This window comes from Trichoplusia ni, chromosome 4, assembly GCF_003590095.1.
Source record: "Trichoplusia ni isolate ovarian cell line Hi5 chromosome 4, tn1, whole genome shotgun sequence".
In the NCBI taxonomy this organism is placed as follows: Eukaryota; Metazoa; Arthropoda; class Insecta; order Lepidoptera; family Noctuidae; genus Trichoplusia; species Trichoplusia ni.
Genome location: NC_039481.1, coordinates 6,410,468 through 6,437,379, shown reverse-complemented (window position 1 = coordinate 6,437,379; position 26,912 = coordinate 6,410,468). Strand labels below are relative to the sequence as shown.

General features: G+C 37.3%; 4 protein-coding genes across 4 annotated transcripts; 1 reads left to right on the top strand and 3 right to left on the bottom strand.

The window, feature by feature from the left end:
- Positions 1-147: 147 nt before the first annotated feature.
- Positions 148-3,473, top strand: LOC113492722. Its single transcript, XM_026870340.1, has 9 exons — positions 148-289; positions 364-495; positions 684-920; positions 1,238-1,333; positions 1,608-1,729; positions 1,811-1,952; positions 2,039-2,087; positions 2,162-3,294; positions 3,376-3,473. Exons 1-9 carry the CDS (start codon positions 242-244, stop codon positions 3,460-3,462), a joined length of 2,046 nt encoding a protein of 681 aa, XP_026726141.1. The 5' UTR covers positions 148-241; the 3' UTR covers positions 3,463-3,473.
- Positions 3,464-9,986, bottom strand: LOC113492723 (hydroxyacid oxidase 1). The gene is made up of 9 exons (XM_026870341.1): positions 6,405-9,986; positions 5,923-6,074; positions 5,695-5,815; positions 5,476-5,610; positions 5,256-5,384; positions 5,031-5,163; positions 4,835-4,954; positions 4,480-4,591; positions 3,464-3,781 (listed from the first exon to the last, which is right to left on the bottom strand). Exons 1-9 carry the CDS (start codon positions 6,536-6,538, stop codon positions 3,714-3,716), a joined length of 1,104 nt encoding a protein of 367 aa, XP_026726142.1. The 5' UTR covers positions 6,539-9,986; the 3' UTR covers positions 3,464-3,713.
- Positions 9,534-11,147, bottom strand: LOC113493011 (probable ubiquitin carboxyl-terminal hydrolase FAF-X). The gene is made up of 5 exons (XM_026870780.1): positions 11,133-11,147; positions 10,677-10,889; positions 10,363-10,481; positions 10,032-10,182; positions 9,534-9,545 (listed from the first exon to the last, which is right to left on the bottom strand). Exons 1-5 carry the CDS (start codon positions 11,145-11,147, stop codon positions 9,534-9,536), a joined length of 510 nt encoding a protein of 169 aa, XP_026726581.1.
- LOC113492721 (probable ubiquitin carboxyl-terminal hydrolase FAF-X) lies at positions 10,896-26,312 on the bottom strand. The gene is made up of 47 exons (XM_026870339.1): positions 26,108-26,312; positions 25,240-25,312; positions 24,261-24,390; positions 23,723-23,942; positions 23,369-23,512; positions 23,098-23,293; positions 22,839-22,997; positions 22,437-22,590; positions 21,806-21,957; positions 21,367-21,624; positions 21,185-21,283; positions 20,788-20,930; positions 20,465-20,685; positions 20,179-20,309; positions 19,907-20,103; positions 19,725-19,827; positions 19,472-19,640; positions 19,106-19,352; positions 18,872-19,022; positions 18,646-18,765; positions 18,434-18,565; positions 18,253-18,351; positions 18,028-18,176; positions 17,824-17,937; positions 17,628-17,736; positions 17,379-17,532; positions 17,165-17,298; positions 16,850-17,074; positions 16,606-16,767; positions 16,178-16,415; positions 15,887-16,054; positions 15,633-15,706; positions 15,436-15,548; positions 15,189-15,362; positions 14,925-15,066; positions 14,522-14,675; positions 14,288-14,435; positions 14,049-14,169; positions 13,598-13,737; positions 13,357-13,516; positions 13,163-13,272; positions 13,005-13,088; positions 12,811-12,911; positions 12,492-12,685; positions 12,041-12,136; positions 11,742-11,914; positions 10,896-11,549 (listed from the first exon to the last, which is right to left on the bottom strand). Exons 2-47 carry the CDS (start codon positions 25,279-25,281, stop codon positions 11,306-11,308), a joined length of 6,948 nt encoding a protein of 2,315 aa, XP_026726140.1. The 5' UTR covers positions 25,282-25,312; positions 26,108-26,312; the 3' UTR covers positions 10,896-11,305.
- Between the last annotated feature and the right edge of the window lie 600 nt (positions 26,313-26,912).

Genomic DNA, 26,912 nt, shown 5'->3' with positions numbered 1-26,912 from the left:
TACAGAAACGAAATCAGTTGTTTAATTAAAATAAATAAAGTTTTTAATTATTGATTGACATAATTTAACTAATATTAAAAATAATGTTTTTTAGTTGTCTCTCCTATCTTTTTTAACAAATAAAAAAAAAACATATTTGGCGGCAAGTTTTGAATGTTTAAATTGTCATTATCAGTAAGCAAAGTGCTAGCTTATAGAGTTACTGTAGGTACGCGGAAACTCTAAATCTTTATCTTTAGTAATGATGAAGGATTGGAAGAATAATCAATATATTTGTTTAATGATAAAGGTGAAGCCACACTTTATCTAAGTCATTAATCAGCGGCCTACGTTTTACGCTATTAATTGAACATTAATTTTCAGGATGTCATATCTTCGATAAAAAATGGAAAATCTTTTAATTTACCAGGTGTCTTGGAAGTATTCAATACAATAAGAGATGTCGACATGCAAGTTAAATTATTATCGATTCTATCAGCTTACTTAATGCTTGATGTACGGTGGGATAATTTATTGTATTTGTTTTACCTCTTGGCACTCCAAACATAGTAATAATATTTGTATCCTGCTTTCCATATCATAATTTATTATAATTGTACCTTGAATGCAAAATGTGAAATACCATTTTTGAAGTCGATTTGCAAATAATTTAATTTATTTACTTGTTTTCCAATCCTCTGTAGGATCCCAACATAGAAGCGGTCGTCACATTCAGCCCGCTATATGACCAAGTTTGCAAAATATTAGCAGACTGCCCTCAAAAGAAAACTACAATTATATTCAATTTTCTATCGGCTCTACTTTACGTGAATGAAGAAGATAGCGTAAAGAGAAAGAGCATGGTTGTGTATGCCAGAAACATGATGAGAAGCAGCGGATGTCTGGCGAGTCTCTGCGACCTGTTTACAAGTTCTATGATGGTAGATAAAATTTACTTATTACAACTCTCTAAAACATTTTTACCCTTTAAAGGCTTCCCTACAATATTCTGAACTAATCCAATAATTTGCCTTGGAAAGGATATCACCGTACGGTACAGCCTACTGTACCGCAATTTTACAGTTCACGAGTCAGACAACGACTGACGTTGTATAGCTACAATAACAGCTTGAAGGTATTCCGATATTTGCATACTTTTAACATAGCGTGGCTCACTTTATAATACGAGATTTCAACTGACAACTGTGGCCTACTCCTCACCATGTAGCGTCCTAATTCCTCCATGCTGAATTTACAGAATCAAGATGCCTGGCGAGCTTTATGCCGATGTCTTGCCGAAACGTGTCGCGGCATTGAAGCGAATCAAAGTTACTGTACACACCTGGTTCCATTGGTATGATTCAACATAAAAATTCAACTTTTATCATCGTTCTATTGCGGACTACGCATGAGTTCTAGTTTTCAATTATTTACAAAATGAGAAAATATAGATTGCGAAAAAAACAGTTGGTACTAAATCTTTTTAGGATTCTCTACTTCGCTAAAGTTAGGCAGTTTCTTTTCAAAGTTTAACATCCATCTTTAACAGTCAGTTAACATAGTAGGTAGGTTATTTACCTTAAAACAAGTAGATACCAACACATGTCATTATTTATGTAATATTCCAGTGTGTGCAGAAATGCAGCAAAAGAAATGTCGAGGTGCTTCTAGTTCTACAGAGCTTGCTACAGAACCACTGCCGTAATATAAGCCTCTTCCTTGAGTGTAAAGGACTAGCCTTGTTTCAAAGGTATAGTAACTTAACCGTTGCACGTATTATTGAGTGTAGGTGCAGAATATGTAAGTGGTTAATCATTATGCATACTTTCAGAGATTTTCTACAACTTGACGTCTGCCTGCAGCTCCTTGCAATAGTAACGGAGAGTTCTCCCGAAGCAGTAGCACTTATTGCTGGAACTGACATTTGTGAACAGCTGCGAGATTTCTTGCATTTATATGGACCGCAGTCAAAGGTACGTAGGATCATTGTTTTACGTATGACACGACGAGATACGTATTTACAGCAGGTACATACGCTAAGCTTTAACCATTTTTACAGTTAGGACAATGGGCCACAATAATTTTGCATCATACATCTAAAGTTAAAGGTATGTGTGATGAATACATTAAGTCCTAATATATACAGAGAATAGTTCAATAAGGATCTCATACATTTTTACAGGATGTGGAGGCACAAAGGTGTTGTTTAAGAACAAAACTAATAAACCCGATGAACCTTTGGTCGGGACTATAAGTCAAGAGAAGCAAAACTATATTTCAGAATGCAGTACAGATACCACCAGACTTTTCAAAAACGTTATACATGAAATTTATCAAAGTGGCGCTCAAAACGACTTCAAAAAGGCACAAGAAATATTTTCTCTTAAAATGAATGCCGAAAATCAAACAACCAACCAACAGATCACTCGAACCATATTCTACAATACAACACGAACTAATAATACTAGAATAGTAAGTAAGCCTTCTTGTTTAGGCAATAACACGAAAATAATTAAAAATAATACTCTGCGCTATGACCAGACTAAAGAATTATCATTTTCATTCTTGCGGAACCAAGATCTTACTAAACCGCTAGAGACCACTAAATTCAATACGCCTGACAAAACGTATCGGACCTTCGATAGAACAAAAAATCCTTCTAAAAATAACTTAAAGAATGACAGCGTTTATCAAACTTCGATACTTATCCAAGGAAGTAACAACAGTACAATAGAAACAAACGATTTTAAACCTTACTTTGCGTCTACGCCCAAAACAGAAAGTTTTGAAGAATCCCGTCAAAGCTCAATGTATCGCAAGCAGAAACTACGATATGAGATGAAAAGACGTAGAGAAAACAAGAAACGTTTGGAGAGGAGCAGTGCCGTTACAGAAATTAAACGTCGGTCTATTAGTGGACGATTTTTCGAAGTTATCAATGAATCGTGCACGACCTTGGTAAAAACTGTAAAAAATATATTCCGACCTAAAAGTAACGAAGACGAAACTAAAGAACATTCTTTAGTTCAAACTTCGAAACAAGACAAGACCTGCAACTATAGCTTTACCAATTACATGCGCAAAAGAGATGCAATCTTGTTAAATGAGTGTTCCCACAAGTCTGAGGATGAAACGGTAGGTTCGAGCTCAAATGAAGACGAAGATGTTGAAGATATAAGCGTTGCGATGTCAAACGCGTGTAACACTTGTAATAATACCATCTCGTTGAAGTGCAAACTAGAGAAAGATGAGCATTTGAAGAAAACAATAAGAAAGCTTAAACTAGGTATTAATTTGTACGGTTGCGATTTTAAGGTAGGTTTCATGCATTCAAAACTAACATAAATGAAATATACAGTTAAGAAATATTGTTCCAAGTAACCATTGTATTTTCAGAAAATTTCTAGAGCTATGTGGCCACAGGAAAGTTATATGACACCCGCAGTTCTCTATAATCTATACAGGAAATTAATTATAAAATAAATTGATTATAATATATTGTTTTATTTTACAACAAATGTATTATTATCACTATGTACACGAATCAGTAACGAGTACATACTTACTATATAACTCACAAGTTACATAATAATATGTATTACTTTAAGGGTTCTCAAAACAATTAGATGCAGTAAAGTAAACATGTACTCCGTCTTGTTATTAACACCATAATGGCAATGATGTAATTAATACATGGTAACATTATTGGAGTAGATCAACTAGGCAAGTACAACTTATAATTTACAATACATAGATTCATGGCGAACCATATCCTTTGTGATGTCAGCAACAGTCGGGGTTCCTAGAAAAAATAAATATTTAAATTAGTGATTTGAATTTGAAATCTAAATGATCAAATAAAGCTATTTTACTGTCAGAATAAATCATGTCTCGCTATTAGCCGTAAAAATACATCGTTAAATTGTGTGCAGACATTGGCTTTGGTAAAGCTATATTCACAATTCAATAGGTAAAACTACTGAGCAACATAACTTTAGAACCGTAGAAAACTAAAGAAAGAAGAAGATAACTAAAGAATTGTATTGTCATGTTGCATTTGGCCATTTTTTCTGATACCTACAATCATAAAATAACATAGGAGTCACATTTTAAAGATAACTTATCTATGGTGGCCTGTCCCCTTGGCCTTGACATACCACGTCTTATTTATCAATAATAAATTTGCTGTAAACATCCTAAAAAATAAGAAAAGAACCAGATAAGCTTAGTCAATTATATGTTTTAGCTTATTTTGATAGTTATGACCAGAGACGTTCTGCAGCTTTTACCTATAGAGGTCATAGATTTTTTTATAGTTCTACATCTTAGTTACGTACCTATGTAACATGAAACCTATAGGGGGTGGGTACATACTTATTTTTATTTAAAATGTATATAAATGTTAAAGGTTGAGTTTTGTTGGAGGTTGAATTGGACTTTTGGGATTTACTCTATAATATGTGATATTTTTGAAATGGTAGGATACTATTTTATAAGTACCTGCAATTTGGAACGTATATTCCAGTTCAGTACGGAATATATTTAGCATCCTCTGAACACCAGCCTGCCCTCCAACACTTAGGCCCCAAAGAGCAGGACGTCCAACGAAAACCTAGGGAGACACATTTTACCATTACTAATGAATCTCTTCGAGTACACTATAAATTAAAAATATTACAAAAACTGTCGTGATATACTAATCGAGAGTAAAATATATTACTAAAACACTACTAAAACATTTCAGGAGATGGTAAGCCTCGGCAAACGTAAAATTAACTCAGACAACAACGTACGGAGGTTTCTAACATAAAAGTATTATGAAACTAATACATAGATTGTAAAAGATAATGCTTACCATTCTGGCGCCAAGAGCCAAGGCTTTGTAAACATCAGTTCCGGTTGAGACTCCGCCATCTAAATATACCTCTACATTGTAAGGTCTTACTGCTTCTACAATTTCGGGCAATGCTTCAATCTGAAATACATGCCTGAGATAAGAATTCATTTCAAAGATTTGAAGTTTTCAAACTTATAACGTTACTCAAACTTACGGTAGCAGGAACACCATCCAGTTGTCTCGCTCCATGGTTTGATACCAAAATTGCAGAACAACCTGCCTCAACGGCTTTAATTGCATCATCTGCGCGTAAGATACCTTTAGCTATTATCGGTAGCGTGGTAATGCTGTTAAAAAAGGTTTTCATCAGTATCTATACATATACTCGTAGGTAACTATAATTGTTTATGTGAGTAGTGGCCGAATACACAAATCTTACCTTCTCAACCATTTAACTTCATCCCAAGTCAGAGTTTTATCAAATAAGTTCTCAACGTAGGTGTTTAAACCACTGCCACTTCCTGTACTTTGAATTTTAGTTGATAAAATACCTTCAAAGTTTGCTAACCTGTTACGAAGGATAAAAAAATAATTAGTATGGAAAAATGTGGTATGTCGTGCGAATCGTTTGGGAATTATATTCGTCTTGGTTTCGATACCTCAAATGCGGTGGTAGTGTAAACTTATTGCGCACATCTGCTCGCCTTATACCAAACAATGGCGTATCCACAGTTAGAGCGATAGCCTTAAATCCAGCCTTCTCAGCTCTTGAAACTAGATTCTTAGTCACTTCTCTAAAAATAAAATAAATAAATTATTAGTTGAAGCCATAATTGCTATCCATTAAAAAAAATACATTTGGTTTAGGACCTACTCACCGATCATTATAAATGTACAGTTGAAACCATTTAATAGCGTCAGGTGCTGCTTCAGCTACTTCTTCTATGGAGCTGGTGGCTATCGTACTCAAGGTGAAAATTGTGCGTTCCGCTTGGGCAGCTAAAACAACACAAAACACACGAATATTACTTCAATATGTTTAAGTTTTATATTAATTATATGCTTAGATTAATACATTAGAAATTATTTAAGTGTTATCTACTTACCTCTAGCATTAGCTAATTCCCCATCAGGATGAGCCATCCTCTGCATTGCAGTTGGCGATATGCCAACAGGCAAGGATACTTCCAGTCCCAGTGCTGATGTCCGGAGATCGCAATTTCCAACTCCAATTAAGCACTTTGGACGAATACGCAACCTGCCCCATGAATACATAAAAAATAATAACAATGCAGTTATGATAAATAAAAAATTACATGAAAGACTGCCAGAAAATACTACGTGTCATGTTTCTTCTTCTGCGATGCATGGTATTGAACAAATGTAATCAAAGAACAGGCAACATTAAACTTAATGCACCCACAACATACAAAATTGTAATCAGCTGATGACTGGTGAAAGTTTTTTTTTTCAGACTTGACTATTACACCATAAGAGAAAGCTGTTGGCAATACAAGAATTAAAATATGAACATTTAGGATGAAGACAATGGAGATCTCGCACTTTGCGAATGCTTTCTAATACGCACCTTTGAAATGCTAGTTTGTTTTCAACCAAAGTCTGTTCATCGGTAGCTCCACTTTTATAGTAGTCCCGCGCCGGTTTTGGCAATATTTGAAGAGCTGCTTCCTCAATATCTTTTATGCTCACGTATTTATCCATCGCAATTATTTCCTTTAAAACCGATTTAGATGGTAACGGCCTTACTCAAATACTTCTTACCGTGAAGTGGATGTAAATGATTACAATTAATACGCAATCATAACTTATCTACAGTGAGTATTATGTCTTAGGGCACAGGTCAAAATTGTTGACACAAAAAGGCATACGCAAGTTGTTACATTCCATAATTATGATAAGATCACGATTGCCATATTTTTATGGTTCGTTTTTGTTTCATTTGAATCCTATTGTTTTCAGAATATATATAAAGTTAGAAAAGAGATCAATGTCTTCTCCTTAAAATAGTTGAGATATTAACAATATCCTAATCAAGGTCAGATTTACGATGATTACAATTGGGCATAAGCCCTCTCCCCAAAAGCCAACAAACATCACAAGTAGCAGCTCTGTGAATGCATGTATCGTGATAAAGTAAAACACAATATAGATTTTATGAATTTATTTCTTGATTTGAATAGTATAATATCTGCATGAATGCTTTTTGAGCATTCTTGTATAATTGTCAAATGCCATTTCGTTATATTTGCCATAGAAATGTTATACAAAACTCAACTGATCTTATAATAATTCTATCAATACAAATTTTACATGGTTTGGGTGAATTTTGCATGACTTGTAATACAGTGATTATTCCCAACGTAAATATCTGCAAAAATAAATATTTAAGTCAAGGTAATTAACATGCTTTGTTACAAAATGTTCAATATTTTAACAGAGCATTTTGGGAGCATTTGTTTGGGAACACACTGCTTTGAAGTATTTAAGATCTATTTACGAATTTCATGAATATAAAATATTGTGAATTTCATGTTGAGTTTGACATACTTCCGGTTGATGATATTTACAAGGTTTCGAAACTCACTTCGAGAATCATACACCAGCCACATGTGATTATTTATCAGTATTTTTTTTAATAATTTGGTTTCAAAACACGATTTATAGCGGTTCACCTATCTAAGATCAATCACATTTTATGTCGTTTCAACATAATATCGTTAACTTTGCATTTTATAAAAGATACAAAACATTTCAATTATTAAGCTATTAAGGGCCACCACATTCCCCTCTATCTATAACTCCATCTTTGGTAATAACATTAACAACAATCGGCGTTTTATCAACCAGGTATCTAATTATTCACAATGCTATTCTGTACTATATCAATCATTACAACTTGTGATTTTGGGTGTTAATATTTTTTCTTATAAAACCATGATATAAAGCGACTCTTATAATTTTAAAGCCAAAATAAAACACGACTTGAAATCATTCACTTCAGCATGTAAACATTGCTTGGTGTTTCAGTAAGCAATAAAATTTATTTTCTATTCTTATCACATTTAAAAATACTTGCGTTATTAATATTATTTAATATGTTTACATGCAAAATGAATGTAAATAAGTCATTTAAATTAAAAACTTGTTAATAGATCAATATACAGACTATCAGGTGCAAGCATTGAGCAAATAAAATTAAAATAAGGCACATGGTCCGTGACCAAATTTGAAGGCTCATTTATGATTAAAGTAACATGAAAAATAAATACTCACAGAATATCACGGTGGTTTTATATTTGTAAAATACTAGAATGCAAAGTGCAATCGTTAATGGCTACAAGTGACTATTGGGCGTGCGGCCTGAGGCGGCGCACTGCGGGCTGGCACAGCGTCTGCAACGCCTGATAGCCTGAATGTTACAACAATTTTACCACTAGAAAAAAAGGAAAATATTATACAACCGTCGTGAAATATAAAAATAAATAACATTATATTACAAAGCAGAACATTGACATAGTGGCAACATTTTCCTGTTAGACTAGTCGTTAATACCTATATCTACACTTTTCACTGAATTAAAACTAAGTTTATTTTATTATAATAATACATCTAGCAAATAAAAAACTGAAATATTAAATATTGTTTACATAGTCAGAGTTAGGCCAATACGTGTTCTCTGGCCTAGATTATTTGTGTTTGTTTATACTATGTACATTTTATTCAAGTCTTACTTCACTTATAAATGTTGGTTCAGAATTATTTTTAAAACATGACTCCTTTTGTAAAGATCTTCTATAATATTATCTATTATTAAATGACTTCTTTAAATATGCCATAATAGTTAACAACATTTAAAAGTGATGCAGAGGTCGCTGAACTCGGTCCCTAAACATTGACGACTTTATTAACAATAATTGTTGGGGTATTATTTGAGCTATGCCAAATGTTTTAGTTTGATCACAACATCGGATGCGTTTTCATTAAGTTTAATTGACCGGAAACCATTTCAATGTTACAAAATAGACATATTGTAATATTCCACATAATATAACTACGCGTGTAGTGAATATGGAAATATTAACGTATTTGCGACACAGACTACTTTTCAATCGTCGTTTTCATTAAAATAAATAATTCGCTGTGAATCACGTGATTAAAAACGTACGTTTCACTTTATAAATATATTTTATTGTACACGCATATTCAGCACACATTCGTAAGCGATATTGTTTTAGCTCTGTATTCCTTCTCTCTAATTAGTAACACAGATTTATTTAAATGTATCACCTATACACTAGAAACTTATTAATTGTTGTAAAATTTCAAATTATTATATAATAATAATGTTCAATATAAAATGCAGCAACGGTTCTAGAATGTTAATAAAATAGCACTGCTTTATATATTTTAAAATGTTATTATCTTGAAACATCAAAGCTAACCAACATTTCAACCAACAAAACAATTAATAAGCGAACGAGCACAATCTAAATTAACCACGCGACTCTACAGATAGCACCTAGCTTTACATTTTGTAATACGACCCTAAGAAATATGTACTGTGTAAGTTATTTTCAATGCATGTCAATTTTCAAACTAAGAGTAAAAAATGTTGTTTATCACTATATTAAAATGCATCAGATGAACTATTGTAATAAAAGCTTTACTTCAAATTGTTCATTTCATATATCAATGCTTACAAAATCGGCTGCACAATTGAATACGTTACAAATTCACAACTCATTTATGGATATTTTGCACAGATAAACAAACTTATTTCTAAAGGAGATTGCTTCACATCATGCCAGTGAACTTAAAACAATAAAATATTTGGGGACCAAATTAAACTCCGAGCCAACTCGGGGATTCAACGTCCGACTATTTAAATGTGACCCGCTCTCCTCCGACATGTCGACGTGGCCGAGCGGCGACACCGCGCGACTCGCACTGCGACCGACCCGCGGCACGCGACAATCGAACCTTCGCGAACACGTCAATTAAATTCGAGTACCGAGAGAGCACTACGACGTATCTTAGCAGCGAATAATAAATACTATGGTACTTTTAAAGCGGAACATGTAAGTTAGATAAATAAGTGTAGCGCGGGCGCGGGCGCTCACAGCGGCGGCAGCGGGTCGCGCGGCGGCTGCGGCGGCTGCGGCGGCGGCGCGGGCGCGGGCGGCGCGGCGGGCGCCAGCGCCAGGCGCCGCGCGGCCGCGTCGTCCTCGCCCGCCTCGTCCTCGTCCACGCTGTCGTCCGCGGCGTCGCCCGACCCCGAGCCCGACGCGCCCTCGCGACTCTCTTCTTCCTCCTCGTCTTCTTCTTCGGGGCACAGCTGGTAAGCTCTGCGGAGGTCAAACAATACATGATTAGTGTTGAATTGAATGCATTAGAAGATCATAAAAAAAACATCATTGAAAATGTGTGTATGAATCAATGCTGCAATTCCATGGTGTACAATAAAGTATATTCTAATCTAACCTAAAAATAGAGTAATATTTAAATAAAATGTACACGGAACTTACTTTTCGAGAGTTTTTCTTGCAGAATTGCTGCGCTCTAAAAAGTACCCACTAGACGTCTCGTTCGAAGTTCCTGGTGGAGACCACGTGCCGTACGAGCCGTAACCGCCGGGGCCATACTTCTGAAAGCATTTCCATTAATCAATTTCAAATAAGAGAGAACACGATGTATAAAATTAAAATAATATGTTTGCACTCTACTGTTAATGAACTACTTTATGGTAATAGCGCTTATGCTCTTCTTTTTTTATGAATGAAATCCTTTCTCTGTGGGCGAGTGCAGTAGCGTGGCGCATGCAGTAGGAGTGTGTAGTTACGCGGTCGAGCTCGTCCTGCAGCCAGGTGAGCAGCGTGCGCCAGCGGCGGCGGCTGTCGTGCTGCGCGTGCACGGCGCGCACGGCGGCGGGCGCGCGACACATGACGCCCACGAGCAGCTTGACGCAGGCGTAGGCGCGCTTCTGGTAGTGCCCGCGCGCGCGCGCCGCCGTCTCCAGCAGCCCCGGCCGCTCCTCCGACACGCCCTGCACGCCCTGCCGACACAACACGCACGTTTTACAATCTCCTAGCTCATAATCACAACAATATAAGTTCTACGAAACCACTACCTACTAAGTAATAAAGATGAGTTTTGCTACATAATTTCAAATAACATTAAGTTAATTGGGAACATTTAAGCAAGCAACAGAACATGCAACTTAGACCAGCGATCTGAGTTATAATCTGGGCTAAGTCACCAAAATTTATTAAAAATTGACAATAACTCTTCACCATACATAGATTTTTCCCATAATAATATAGTAACTAAAGGAAATTGTTTAAAAGAAATAAGAATCTAACAAAGCAGATACTTGATTGAATAAGCTTCGACTCGTTGTTGAATTAATTAGAAATAAATAACGGTTTTTTTTAATTTCCTCCTTGGCTTGTTCGAATCATGTATCTTGTTTTAATAAGTTACTTTAATAACGTTATGTATGCGGTGCGTCTGCCAGCTGTCCTCCAGCAGCAGTAGCGCGGTGAGCGCGTCGGAGTGTCGGCGTAGCTCGTGACAATACGCGTACGCCATCTGCCACAGGAGCTCGGCCAACGCTATGCGCGACCAGCCCGCATGCTCCCAGCACAGGAACTGCAGCAGTCTGATGCCCTCATCGCACCCGCAACATTCTTCGGTTAATTTCTTCATATAAGTTCTGAAATTTAAAAAGTAAAGTTCGTGAAATATCGAGACTATAACAGTCAAAAGTAAAAAGGTGACTTTTACAATTAATTGCTAAATTTATGTTTATTCCTAATTGATCAAATTAATTTTAATTTGGGCACTTTTTTAAAGTCTGTTTTGAGCCCACCGTGGTCTGGTTCGTGGCTATCTTGGTAGTGCTCACCCGGTCCTGTTGTAGAGCACGTCGGCGGCGGCGGGCGACAGCGCGGGGCGCGCGTGCGCGGCGTGCGCGGCGTGCTCGGCGAAGGGGTTGGGCAGCGGCGCCGCGCCCTCGCCCGCGCCCGCCGACTGGCAGCGCGCGCTCACGTCGCAGCAGCGGACCAGCGCGCACACCACCTGCACACACGCACCACGATACTATACACTCAGCATTTTCATTCCTTGCTATATGGATGCCTTAAAAATAGCTCTTTGGAGTACAAGAGGCAAAAACAAAGGAAACATGTTGTTGTTGCATATTACCTGATGAATTTTAGCTGACTCTGGGTACTGATATTTGCCCATTGACGTGTTGGACTCATCCATACAAACAGCTAATACGATGTCTAGGAGTTTCAACTGAAAAAGAAAACGTATATGTACTTAATTCTTAATTTAGTAAATAATATAGAAAGCCGGCACAAAAAAAAACTTGACTATGTCATGTATTTTCTAAAGCCGCGAGGTGCAGTAGTGTCCCATGTGGATACCCACCCACGCAACTGGCCACTATTGAAAAGTGATCAGATCTGCTACTAAATACAACTACCCTTATCAATGGATATTAACTTATTACTAACCAAGATCACAACAAAACGGTGATTCACATCAATAACCCGATTATCATGACAATGAATCAGCCCAAAGTACATCTAATACTGTCGGACTTGACTCTCAGTCTGTAATTTGTATAAGTAGCGGTAGTGGAACTCACCCGCAGCAGCTGGTGCTTCTCGCTGAGTCCGAGGCAGGCGTAGGTGTGGAAGAGGTTGAACAGCAGCGGCAGGTGTCGGTGCGTGTGCGCGTCCGTGTGCGGCGGCACGGCCAGCGCGCGCGCGCTGCACAGCAGCTGGTCCGACAGCGAGCCCGCCTCCTCGCGGGAACACCACGTGCCGAAACCGTTGCTCACTGCACACACAAACAACCATGGCGGTATTAACTGTCAATCAAAGCTAATTATAAAATCAACTTTACATTTCATAAACATCTTGAGAATGTCAACAATAAAAATTTAATTATAATGAATATTTTACCTGGAGGATCTTGAACTGAGAAATGTGCCAAAAAGACAATAATTTTCATAAACACTACTCGCACTTCAGCCGTAGGACACGATAATAGGTAGTCGCAAAGTCTGTAATGCAAAATATTACAATTAAAAGATTATAATGTGCATCAAATAAATTTATGTAAATAGCGACCAGAAACAGACACGTAGGTACTTTACCTGTGTGGATGTTTGAAGAGATCTGTTGCAAACCACGCTCTAACCATTTGTGAGCATCTCAAGTGTTGACATAATATGTCGTGCCTGAAATAAAAACATTTTTACATGAAAAATTTTCGTTCTGCTTTTTAGTATTGTTTTTCTTTAACGTTACTTACCAGTCAGAGGCGGGGCCGCGAAGTGTTTTCTTTGTCCGGAATCCGACTTGGAATAAGAACTTTGTGGCTAGTTGTACCGCTAACATCGACATTTCTTCGTGTTCCGGTCCCTAAACAAAATAATTGCAAAGTTAATATGGCAACAAACCTAAAGACATAATATTGTATTCATAAGAAACGAGTGGTGTCCTTACCCAAACAGCGCTTTGAGATCCAGGTAACATTTGCAGTCGCATACAGCAGAGCTTCTTCATGAAGTTGAAGTGCTCAAGACTAAACTGATCTTGGTTGTGTGAAAATGCAATGTTACTGCGACGTACTGACTGCCAAATAGGCCTGGGTATAATGTTTTCTCTGGGAAAAAGTAAACAATAACACTGTAGCTATTTATATATTAATCAGTATTAATAAATTTAGACAAGCTTTCTAACTTACTTCATTGTTAAATTTTTCATAGATTGTTCTAAAACTGACTGATTTTCTATAGTATCCTTCCTCGTGTAGAACAGCATGTACGCGTTCCACCACCTCTTCTGCCGCTTGTATGACACCCTCTTTAACATCGGATCGAATACCTACAACATGACAAAAGTCACCATGTCACAAGCACAACATATTGTGCTTTAACCCCCTCATTCATAATTTCTAATAAATAAAATGTCTTATTAAGCTGATTGTTTATTTCGCTTGGGTGTCTCGAGACAATACACCTGTAACTGTTAATACGACTGATATGTATTTACGAGTTACCATGTCTCGTGGCACCAAAGCTCGCACGCGATTGAACATTGTATTACAAAAGTAATTATTACGATAGGTATTTATGAATAAGGGGGTGATGGTAAGTGTAATGCAGCGTGGAGCTCGTGATATCGTCTGCACTTACTTCGCCCATGTACTCGCCGCCGAAGCACTGCGCCTTCATCTCCTCGTCGTCGTGCATGCCGCACTCCGACACGTCGCCGTCGTCCAGCTTCACCCACCGACCTGTCTCGCTACCGTTGTCTCTATGTACGAAACATTTTACATGTTATTTTTTATCTTATTTTTTTTCCTTCGTAGCAGCTTACCAGCCTGAATCAAGACTTTTGAATATGCAATAAGATACTTAATAAGGTTGAATACCTGAGCAAAACATATGAGTAGTAGTGGCCACCGGATGCCTGTCCTGAGTGTACGACGATACCACTGAGTTGGTAATGCGTTTCCTGTGCCTTTTCCTCGCCACCTTCCCATAACGACGCGTCACCTTCGGCCCGAGCCAGACCCCACGCTAAAACAAATGATTATTGAAATTACTGGGGACATTTATTTTTAGATATTATTGTTCGACTTTGAAGACATAGTGTTGCACTTTACCTGTATAAGGTTCTACATCCAAGTCTCGAGGAAATTCAAAATAGTCATTGAATTTTATAGCACATACTTTTTCAAAGTCATATTCAAATCTCTTTAATTGAATAACTAAAACTGGAGGTAATTTGTTTAGACATAACCGCTTAACTGTCACCACCTGAAAGGAAAATAACATAATAATAATAAATAAGGTTTAGGTATTTCAGTTATTTGTATCTTTACGTCTAGAACTTAAGTACGACGGCAAAACTTTGCTAGCGGATATTAATCACTTCGACTCTACAATATATGATGTTCCTCTACAGGTGCATACTCTAAATAAACCTAGACATTCGCACCGAACTCGAATTAGTTTCTTTCTGAATATTAATTAATGATATTATTACCTATATTATACAAGGTTTACCTTTTTGTTGCACTTATCACAGTGGTAGGCATCAGCACCCTCTAATAGTTCCCCGCGCACGTAGGCCTCTAACGACTCTTGCAATCGCGACATGTTCCTGATATCTAAAGATACTACACTGAAAGGCTCTTCCTTGCAGTACCTGTAACAATGAAATTATGACAGAAACGATGTCAAATGAAATGCTGCAGTAGTTTTAAAGCTCTAATTGAATTTATGTTAAGAAAAAATTAAGAAATACAGAAATGTAATGTTTGTATTTACCTATGAGGACATCCTTTACAAATTTTCTGGTCAGAGTATGTTCCACCCATAGTTTTCGCCATGAGCTGCTCCTGACCCAAAGACTTTAACGCTTCGTCTAAAGATTCAACCAATGACATGAAAAACTCTACAGCGTCTTGTTGTTCTCGTAAATTCACGGGTTCTCCTTGTAACCTTAAAATTATAAGATCATGTTACTTTTATTTCCTTTTTATTCCATAGACAATAATGGTGAAAGTTTTCATACCTAAAATGCGCCCATAGTCCTCTAGGAATATAATATTGAAGTTTACTGTAGTGCAAATGAGCAAATATTGCTTGTACTTGTTTCAAAATTGTTATATTGTAATCTGAGTTGTTCTGAAAATAAAAACGAATAATGAAGAAAGCGCAATGACAAGTTAATGTATAGAGAAACTTGAAACTTTATTAACTAGTATCTACCTCAATGTTATTCTCGACTATGCTATGATGATGGCTCTCTCCTGAAAAATCTTCATTAGGGTCAGTTGCGGCACCTAAAACAACAACACTTACGTAAGGTTTACATGACAAAAGAAAATTATCGAGTAACGGCGCTATTTGCTTTAATTACAGGAAGCTGTGGTATATGTAAATTTAATGTTTAGAAAAACAATGCTGCAATGAGTTGCAGTTGGAGTTGCTCATAATGATTTATAGAAGTGGGCAGTAGTAACCCTGCACGGTGAGCAGCGCGTCCCGCACGGCGCGCACGCAGTACAGCTGCTGCAGCACAGAGTTCATGTAGCACGTGGCGCCCGCGTTCTTCAGCCCCACCAGCCCCGCCGGCGGCCGCGGGCCCACGCACGGCATGTACTCCCACTCCGACAGCGGCATGCTCTTGTCTGAACATAACAAATACCTTTTGATGAATAATAATACAAGGAAAGCATTTTTTTTTAATAATATAGGCTATGAAATGTCAGAGTTGTTAGAAGTTAAACTTATTAGTTAATTAAGTGTCTGACCGCTATAGAACATGTGGTCGAGCAGCGTGGCGAGCGCGGCCATGTTGGGCACGCAGCCGTGCACGAGCGCCAGCAGCAGGTCGGTGGCGGCGGCGGCCGCGCCCGGCGTGCGGCACAGCGGCGGCGCGGGCTCACCCCCCGCCCCCGCGCCCCCAGCCGCGCCCCCCGCCCCCGCCTCGCCGCTCGACATGCTGCACCACGCCCACGAGTACGGCCATAGGAACTCCGTCGTCACTTCCTGCGCGATGCAAGAATTATTACATTCATGGGAGGCAGATTTTGCCTTTGCTTTTGCCGTAAATGTTACGTGAAAATGGATCTAGTGAGTTCATCGCGCACAAAGGCACAAAAATAACTTGAAAATTATATTTTAGGCTTTAGTATCGTTTGAAGATCCATTTTCAATTATTACAGCCACAGATACTAACCTTGATCAATCCTGAATCCTTGTGATCAGGATGCGCGCCGTACTGGAATTTGACTTGTGCAGGCACGTGTGCAAAAAGTTCCTTCGTGAGATTGAGATGACCCTCGAATAAAGTGTCGTCTAAAGAGGCGGGGTTGGCGCGTACAGCTCGCAGCCAAGCCACCTGGATACATTATTCAATTTATGAAACATACTGATGTCTGTCAAATTTTATATGGTGAAAATCGATTGAGCGAATCATGTACCTCTAGCGCTAAATCTTCGAGCGTGCGCGCGGTGGGCCCGGCCAGCGCCACGAGGCGGCACAGCAGCTGCAGGAACTGCTGCGCGTGGCGCGCGTGGCGGGCGAGGCGCGCGGCGGCGGCAGCGCGCGGCGCCGCGCCCCCCAGCGCGCCCAGCGCCGCGCGCGCGCCGCCGCCGCCGCCCCACGCGCACATCGCCAGCAGCTGCTCCGCGCACGACACGCGCACCTGACACGCACCACGTGGAATTATAAGACTTCACTGATAAAAAAATACATCACGTTAAACATATATCAAAATTCTGTGACAAAAACTCACTTGAGGGTTCGGGCAGTCAATCATCAAAAACAATGCGGTGTCTTGCCACCATGACTCATTCAGCAAGTTTGTCTCCAAGTGGCCGCCGCTCAGCGCCATGCAAATGGTCACTACCTCCATACACTCACGAACCACTAACAACATAGTAAAATACTTAAGAATTTAGCATCACATCATGAGCACACGTGTCTTAATGATATACAGTACTACTTACATGTAACATCATCGGGATGGACGATGCCGCTGTGCTCAGATGGCTGAGCTACGGAAAAGGCGAGACTAAATAGCGCTCGAACCGTGGCCGTAGTGGGAACTCGCCACCAGACTAACGTTGACACAGAGTCACTGTCTTCACCACTTAATACAACCTGTGGAATTAAAAAAATCTGTATAAGCCTCCTTAAAAAATACACAGTTTAGAACAATAACATTATACTAAGATCTTATAAAAAAAAATTGTTACCTGTTCTCCTAAAGTATTAGCCAGCTTTTCAGAAATAGCCTTCACTATTAGTTCACAGCTGTGATTAGGCACCGTTTGCAATGCTTCTCGTAGTATTGTTACGTCCATTCTACTAACAAAAACAGAAATGTATTAGATAACTTGGTGTTCAACAACATTACAAACTGTATAAGTTATTCAATAAAGGAAGACTCACCTAAATTCCTTATCTACGTTTGTATCAGATCCGTCTGGAGCGAGTATTTCGAAAAGGTGGCCTAACGTATATAACGCCAACTTGGCCAGCCTGACTAGAGCTAAATAACCGACTCTGAAAGATTAAAATAAAATATGAGCATTTGAGCTGTGCCTGTCAAACAGTTGCGAAAATGTAATATCATTGTTAAGCAGTGTATCTTACCTCCTCGTGTGTGGCGCAGCGCCTTTTAAAAAATCTTTATCGGACAAGCATTGCACTAAGAGCGGTGCTTTCTTGACGCACGCTATTTGGAAGCTGCGACTGCGGTCCAATTTTGTGTCCGAAGACGGCATCACCATGCTATATAATACCTAAATATTAATGAATACATTAATTTTACACCTTACTTTGAAGTAACATTTGCTTAGAGTTCAGATTTTTACTTACTTCAATATTATAGGCTACTGTGGGTGGAGCTGGTCCATACAGCATGTCTCTTAGTTTAGATTCTTCTCGACATAGCAAAGCTTCAGTTAGTTTCTCCACCTGCGACAGAAAAACAATAATTTATATGTGAAATTCTATGAGCACGCAGTTTGAATGAAATACTTAATTATTTAGTACATACAGTTTGTTTATGCGCAGGGCAGATTTGTGAGAGTAAATGCGCAGCTTCAGTCAGTGGTCCGTGTCCTTTTGTGATACCAATGTGTTCCAATTCTAATATAAACGGTAAATACCACGAGCCTTGTGCAAAAAGCTAGAAAAAAAATGAAACAAAACTTAGATAACCATTCCTTAGAATATAAACAAAAATTTACTATATTAGGATATACATACAACGCCAGGTAAAGCGTGTTCCGGTGTCGGTGACAACGGAGGTGAGGAAGTACTAGAGTCACTGCTGGACTCGTTTGACGAGCCACAGCCGCCACTGCCACACACTTGCCCATCATACACCTGGTATCATAAAAATATAATAATGACATGTAGAATGGTGCTAGAGCACGCAGACAGAATATCTTCACAAATATGTTCAAAATTCTGTTGTTAAACTAATATTTACCTTAGCAACAATCACAGTTTTGTCACGAAGCGGAATTTGCGATAGGATTTTTCTATCGTGACTAGAATCTAATAGCTCTCCGTTGACAAACAGCTCCAACTTATTTACATATAGTTCTAATTTTATATTACTTTCTGAAGCACTCTTGAGCCTGCAACGACACAAAGATAAAGTTTAAAGATTACTTTATAAGTGCGGTTCTATTTCTGTCGCAGTGGTAACGCAGACACTGACCTCCTCTGAATGGTCGAACGCAACGAGTGCAGCGTGTCATTCGAATGCGAGTAAAGCTCTATATCTTCTACTTGTCTTTGGCCAGTTTGAAAATTAAATCTGACTATAATAGTACACTGCCTCCCTCGACCCGACCTGTAGATAGGTAAAATCTGCCGCTCCGCCGAAAATCTTCTATCACATTCATTTATATATTCTTGTATGGCACGAATCACTCTACACATTCTCGTACATCCTTCCGACGAATCTGAAACAAAAGAGCTATTGAATCAGCCTCTAGTCTCTGACCAATCAGATATGCTGGCTTGTGAATGTCCAAACGCTGCTGGTGGATTGAGTAGATGTGTGTAAACAAAGGAGTGTTACCTTGATGCGCCTCCATGTCCTTCTGCATGCGCTGCGTGCGCGCGCAGCAGTGCGTGAGGAAGGCCTCGTGGTGGTGCGCGGCCGACAGCTGCGGGCCCACGCACGTGCACACCTCGCGCAGCAACTCGATGCCGCGCGCTGATATCTCGTCGTCGCACTCTGTTATTACCTGCAAAATTAACAATTAAGAGATCAGTATCAGATCCTGCCCTTAACGCATATATACCAATATTAATTTAGTTAAAATATTTACCCTCCATAAATAATCTAATCCTATGAGATCAGCATCGTTAAGTAAAAAACTTCGTCTCTTCATTTTTAGTTTGCCTTCTTTGGAGTTTACTGCCTTGAAAAATCTAAAAAAGAAAACTTTTTTAAGTTATAGGCTTTAATCACATGAATTATAGAAAAAAATAATAATTAAAGAATTCGAACCTTTCAAAACACTTGATACCGGCGTGGGTTAGTAAATTTGGTGATAAGGTCATAATATTTTTTCGAAAAAAGTGTAGATTAATATTTGGGTCTAAGTCAGGTTCTTCTCCCATTAGTTTGCTAAACCACCGAAAACATGCTTCCCGATCACCGAGGTGTGCTGGTTTCTCTGCCAGACATACCCAGATCTGTTTAGCCTAGAATGTGAATGTATGGATTACACAACGAATATATTATTGTCATATTATAGAACAGCTAAGTTGGGAACTGACCTGTTCTGCGCACAGCCATAATTGTCCATCTTTCAATAAAAACCTTAGGAAGCTTAGTCTTTCATGAACTTGAGCGGCATGAGGGTACCTGCCATCTGGCAGCCAATTATCCCAATCTATTTCACCCTCCTCTGAAAGAATTAAGGAACATAATGACGACGTTTAAATACTTTCAACTCAGCTAGAGATAAAAACAGAATAGAAAGACAGTTTTATAGCTAGTCATTAATCTCCCAACCTTAGAGCACTCACATACACAATCATGTTTGCAAGAAGTAAACCCTACCCGTTAGTTTGTTCCGCACAGCGTCCATATAGTGTGTTAGAGAGTCGGTTACGAGTATTACGAGCGAGTGTTGTGTCTGAAGCCGGTCTATGAGTTCCTGACGAGTCACGTGAGGCCGCAGCCCGGTCCCGCCGCCGGCTTCGTACAGGCAACAAATCTCACGCATCACTTTTAGGGCTGGCAATACCCACTTTTCATTTGTTTTGAGTTCTTCTACACACCTGAGTATATACACATTGAGGTTAAGTTTCAAATATACTAAAATCATATTGGTTAGGTAGTTTTAGGTTAACACAGATCAAAATACTTTACAATAGACTTACTTGTCTAACCAGAGTGTCTTCTGGGCGTCACGATCTTGACTACAACTGTAGTCCAGAATTTTAATAAGATTAGCTAACGCCACATCCATTATTTCTGTGCAAACTTCATCAGAGTGAGCCAAATTCCAAAAAAGCACTAATACCTAAAAATAAAAGTTTTGTTTAGAAGTCCGCGTCGAGGTCGGTTATATCGCGTTTCCAAGAGAAGTCTTCAAAAGTCCGGGATAAAAACTATCCTATGTTCTTTCTCAAGGTCAACTCTATCTCTGTACCAAATTTCATTAAAATCAGTTCAGTGGTTTAGACGTGAAAGCGTAATAGACAGACAGAGTTACTTTCGCAATTATAGTAGTAGGGATAAATTTGATTTGTAATACTATAAAATATTAACATCTACCTTGTTTGCCATTACACCATCCTTGTCATCTTCTGCCAGCCTTCTTATCACTTCTAATAGTTTATCACTTTGTTTTTTGCTTGACGTTGCCCAACTAGCCTAAAAGTATAAAACTCAATAAAGATAATTATATGCAAAAGGACGAAAATAATTCAAAGATCAATAGAATATGGTAAACTTACAGTAAAGCAGTCAAACAGATGATCCAGTTGATCGGGAGTAAAGTCCCAAGCCAGTTTGGCTAACAGGTCGTGTAAGTTCTTTACGATTGCTTCGTGTTTGCCATGCTGGGCTTTCCATATGGCGTCCAAGTCATCTCGAGTTAGTGAATTTTCTTTGATCATAAACCTGAGCATTTTTTCTAATCTTTCTACATATTGCGGCTGGTGAAGTGAGTCCCGTAAAACTATGTCTACAACTTTGTTTTCACGGATCCATGTCTAGAATGAAAAAATATTGGTTAAACCAGCTATCTAAATAGACTTTTCAAATACCATTTACATGCGCAAAGTTAAAGTTTCCCATGGAATAGCCAGCGCCATATGCGGTGATAAAAATATAAAAGCGGGCGGAACAACGCCTAAGCTAGTTTTTTATTTATACTATTTTAATAACACTTACAGTAATTACAGCTGGCGTAAGCCACTCAGGCTTCGGTTGTTGGGCAAATGTACTGATAAGTTGATTAATTTCATTTAAAGCTGACATCTTTCCATTGAATGATGACATTTGTAGCAATCGTAATATCATTTTTAACCGAAACATTTCAAGAGCTGAAAAATACACAATCAACTTTACAAATAAAAACGCATAGCTTTATGTCATAGCAACAGCGCCGTTTAGATTAAACTAGGTTTGCATGTGATTTTGAACTTTTATGAAGAAATTGTTGGTTAGTTAGTGTTTCCAAAATTTGATCATTAAGAAACTGTTTCTTCTTATCTTCTTACACGAGGAATGTTCAGTGAAGACATGTGGGAACCAGTAAAGTACAATGTAGCAGCACAGGGGCGGTTACAAGGACTACGCCCCTTAGCAGCTACAGGGTACGCTACCGACCCTAACTACTAACATCTTCATGACGACACCACAGCTTGAAGGACTTCCATAATGGAGACATAATGCATTCATGCTAAACTTAAAATTACTTTATGAACTATTTTGATTATCAACAATTCATAACTAAAATTGTACCCGCATAAGGAAAACTACAATTAGTTAAAAACAAAGTTAATAATACTTTTGTACTCACATTTTAGTAAACTGTGGTGTTGAGGTGTTTTCACTGAGACGTATTTACACGCGCGAATTAAACAAGATACAGGGTCAGTCTTATTTTCACTACCGCGTGCTTCTCTCTTCAGTTCCTCATCAGTTAAACTTTCCAGTAGTGTTGGGATACATTCCTGTAAACAAAATTGTTTTATGTAGAATTTAAATAAAAACTTAAGAGCGAACATAGCGCCGAAGAATTAATCATATACATATTTAGAGAATAGACGCTTCTTTTGGCTGAAAATTGTATTATGAGAACGACTATTGTTTAAAGTATTTGCTGCTGATTCTTAGATATTGCTGTGATATTAAAAGCAACAAAATTCTCAAAATTGACGTGTGATCCAAATCATAGCTTGAAGGAATTGTATATACTCACAAGAACAGGTAACAGGTACGTGGTAACAGTGTGTGATGTGAGGAGATCGTGGCACAGTCCTAAGGGGCGCAGCAGCTGCCAAACTGCTGTTACCCGAGTTTCTCCAGTCATAGACTGTTCCAAGGAGGATGGTTGCTCACTGCGCGTCGGGTTCGAATACTGGAAACAATACAAAACAACAAAATTAATGAGATTACGTAGAAAGAGACAATGATTGTTCGTCTACTGTTCCAAACCTAAATTAACTAATAATACCTACTTCGCCACTCTCAGAAATAACATTTATTTCTGGACTGTCGACTTTATCACATTTGCTGTCTTCACTTTCTTTCTCAATTATTTCAGTGGATACTTTTTCTTCTGAATTGATGGAGGTTGTTAAGTCTGTCTTCAGAAACCCCATTATTGTTTCAAATCTTTCGCGAATCTTGACAAAACCCCCTGCTTGACCGAATCTGTACAAAAATGAATTAATTATAAAAATGATATTGTGCTAAGTTTTGATAATGTTGTAAAAGTTCTGAACATACACATTAACAAGATGGACCAGCCATCCTCTCGGCGTACGGTGGTCCTGTGACCTCGCAAACACTTCAGCCTCTTGAGTGGTGCCCTGACCAGGAGATGTAATTGATAGACCTTCACAAGTTCTAGATGCATTGAATGTGTGAAATCTGAAAACATCAAATACATGCATCTCAATGACAGACAGTTGACACTGTATTATGATTCAACACTATTTATTTACTAATTACATCATTAATCATATTCATCTTCCTAAGTTATTCACGTAATTGATACATTAATCTACTAGCAATACAATCAAGAAGCAAATAGGAAAGTACTCTAATCCAATAAAATATACAATAATTCTATAGTCTTACTTGTTATTTGGATTGAATGTCATAGATAATAAGTGCAAAAATCTTGGGTCATCAAGTTTCATTGCACATAGTTTGACAAGCTTTTCACAATTTGATCGTACACATTGCTGTATATTGTTTTTCCATGAAGAGACTGCATCATCTGTTAGTATCTTTGTAAAAGACACTGTAAGAGCATCATTGTAAAATCTCTGACAAGCTGGGTGGGTTGCGTCTTCACCTGCATTAAGATTTGTAAATAAATAAACAGCTGTTACAAAAAATCATACATACAAACAGAACATATTAAGATAGCAAGATAAGTCCAGTTACTTATAACTTAATAAAATTACATTATCAACAAGAGTGTTGACTCTAGTTTGAAGTTTATTTTAACTTAAATTTATCAAACATGTTACTAAAGAAACATCACAACTTGTGGGGATTCCCCAAAACTGTTATGTACTTAGACTTTACCCACAGACTTAATTATAGAGAATCCTTCTAAGACTGAAAAAAGGTATTGATTACTATAATTATGTGAATTTGTGTACTTGACCTTTTGCTGCTAGCTCAGTAGCAGCAACAAGAAGTGCTTCTAGCTCCTGTTCAGGTAGCACAGGCACAACCCAGCGAGGATGTGAAATTTTCTCCTCCAGTGCCTTTAACTTGGCCTCGGGGAATGCCATCTAAAAACACATATAATTACTAGGACACTAATCCACGTGTCTCAAATCATAGTTTATTGTAAACATAAATACAAACATATTATTGAGGTTCATCAGAATAATAATACAGTGTCTGTATTATGACACTGATAAATTAAGTTTGAACATATTGCATATTGGAGTTTAACTACAAATGTGAATATCTCTAATGATATTTAAATTGGTTATTTGCTGCCACTAAATACAACACATTCTGTTTGATGGAAGAATGTAATATCATATGAAGTGTGTACTAGCAGAAATGTAAACTTAAACAATACACAATTAAGTTAATAATTTTAGGTTTAAATTTTGTTAATGAACTTAATCTATGCCACAGAGATTACCAATCTATACTGTATTTAAAAAAATTATAAACAAAATAATGGAAAACCCTTTTTTTTACAAACACATACAATTTATTTACAACTGCTTTATTTAATTTAATTGTCTTTATTTGTTGTTTCAAATTTGTTATTAGCCACATATTTTTATGCTGAAAACTGGGTACTCAATACAAAAAGACACTGTGATTATTGATCTCTTTTAAGTAGCTAAATAAATAGAGTAGAAGTGTCAGTATTCAATTATACCTTGAAAAAATAAATTATAACATGTTGGGTAGTGTTTAATTCACTAGTTAGAGTGCAGCAAAGTGCACGCAATAACTTATCTTTTAAGGCTAGATTTTATCGGATAGACAGAATGCAAATTGCACATTGCATTTGCAGAAAAATATCAATTAGTAAATAAGCAGTATTTGGACCCTAAACATTAAATATGCAAAGGCAGTTTGTAATATCATAAAGATATAAAGAAGATGTAGCTTACCTCCCCTGGCATTTGATCTTGTTCTTTCATTGATATAGTCATTATTTCAACATATGTTTAGTCATTGCACCCTCTGGAAAATATTATTGTACTGTAATTATTAGCCTAATAATAAAATTGTGGATTCCAAGATAATAAAAATCCAATCTTGCATTATGTTTCATAGAATGAGACAACGAAATTTTAAAGTGAATAACTACCACTTATAAGATGCACTCCAAATAACATTGATTATTATACAATAACATGTAATAGATCCTTGATGGTACCTAATATCAAACTGAAGGAAATCAACACCATTACTGCACTGTCATTGGTATGTCATGGACTGTAGATTTTAGGGGCATTTCTATATACAGTGGAAGACAAAGTATGATCAATATAATCTAATTTTAATCATAAGCATAGATGAATTTGAGTCACGAAAACCCACACTCATGTGGAGTAAACTTTAGTTTATGGGATTTATTCCAAGACCAATCTAAGCAAGATGTTATTATAGGGCAAGTGTGAATAGAAACTTTAAATAGAGAACGAAATAAATACTTACAAAGTAAGAAATAATACCTCTTTATCGCAATATTAATACGATACATAAATCAATCAATTTTCCTTTTAAATTTTTAGAGCTTATGTAATTAAGTTCCTTCCAATGACACCTGATAAATATAATTCTGAATCTAAGCAAGTATACCAATAATAAATAATTACAACAGTTGCCCTACCCACAGAAGAAGATCCACAAAATAATAATTCATAAGATCAGCCGGCGCGACAAAATGGCGTCATTATCCCAAACAAGACAAAGCAAAAAATATATAAAAGTTGCGATTTAGAAACTAAAGACACAACATAAAATTGCAATTACCCAATTGTTCTACCTTTTCTTCTACCATATACTCAATTTACTGAAAAAATCTTGAAATAAACCACCAAATTTAGTTCACTAACACTTTTTTGACGTAAGGTAAGTAAGAACGAAAATAGTTTTTTATTTATTTCAGCTCCTATCAATTGTACTAGGCAAAGGTACTACGATACAGCCTTCTTGATTTTTTAAAGTATAGACTGCGGAATATTTTTCGAATAGTAATAAAGCTCCTCCTGGTGGCCACAGTACGAACTATAACAAATAATATTTTCGAATTAACATTAAGTTTTCGTAAAGTAAGTAGCACGTAATTTTGATTTTATATTAATACATTATTTAACGCCAATGTTAGGTATTTTTATGTTAATTACATAAAACATTTTTCAATATAGACTAACGATAAATATAGCTCTTGGTTGTCAAAAATATTTTGTACAAAAGTTTTCAACGACGCGTACCTTAATCTTTTATTTTGATAAATTACGGTATTGGAAGGTTGACTCTCTTTTTTTCAGCTTATTTTTATGATTACGACTTTCACTTTAACTTTAAAAAGATCAAATCCTTTTTGCTATTTTAACGTAAGTACATGCTTTTCTTGTACGAAAAAAAAACTATGTTTAAATTGTAAAACTCTAATTTTGCTTATGAAGTGATATTTGACCCTTAATCTTATTCGTGCGAGTGGTCAAAAGATCGGCCGAGTTTATCACATTGCGACGATTTTGCATTTTTCTTGATTTAACTTTAGACGAGAATGTCAGACAGTCTAAGAAAACTTTGGAGGCCATAGACTATAGAA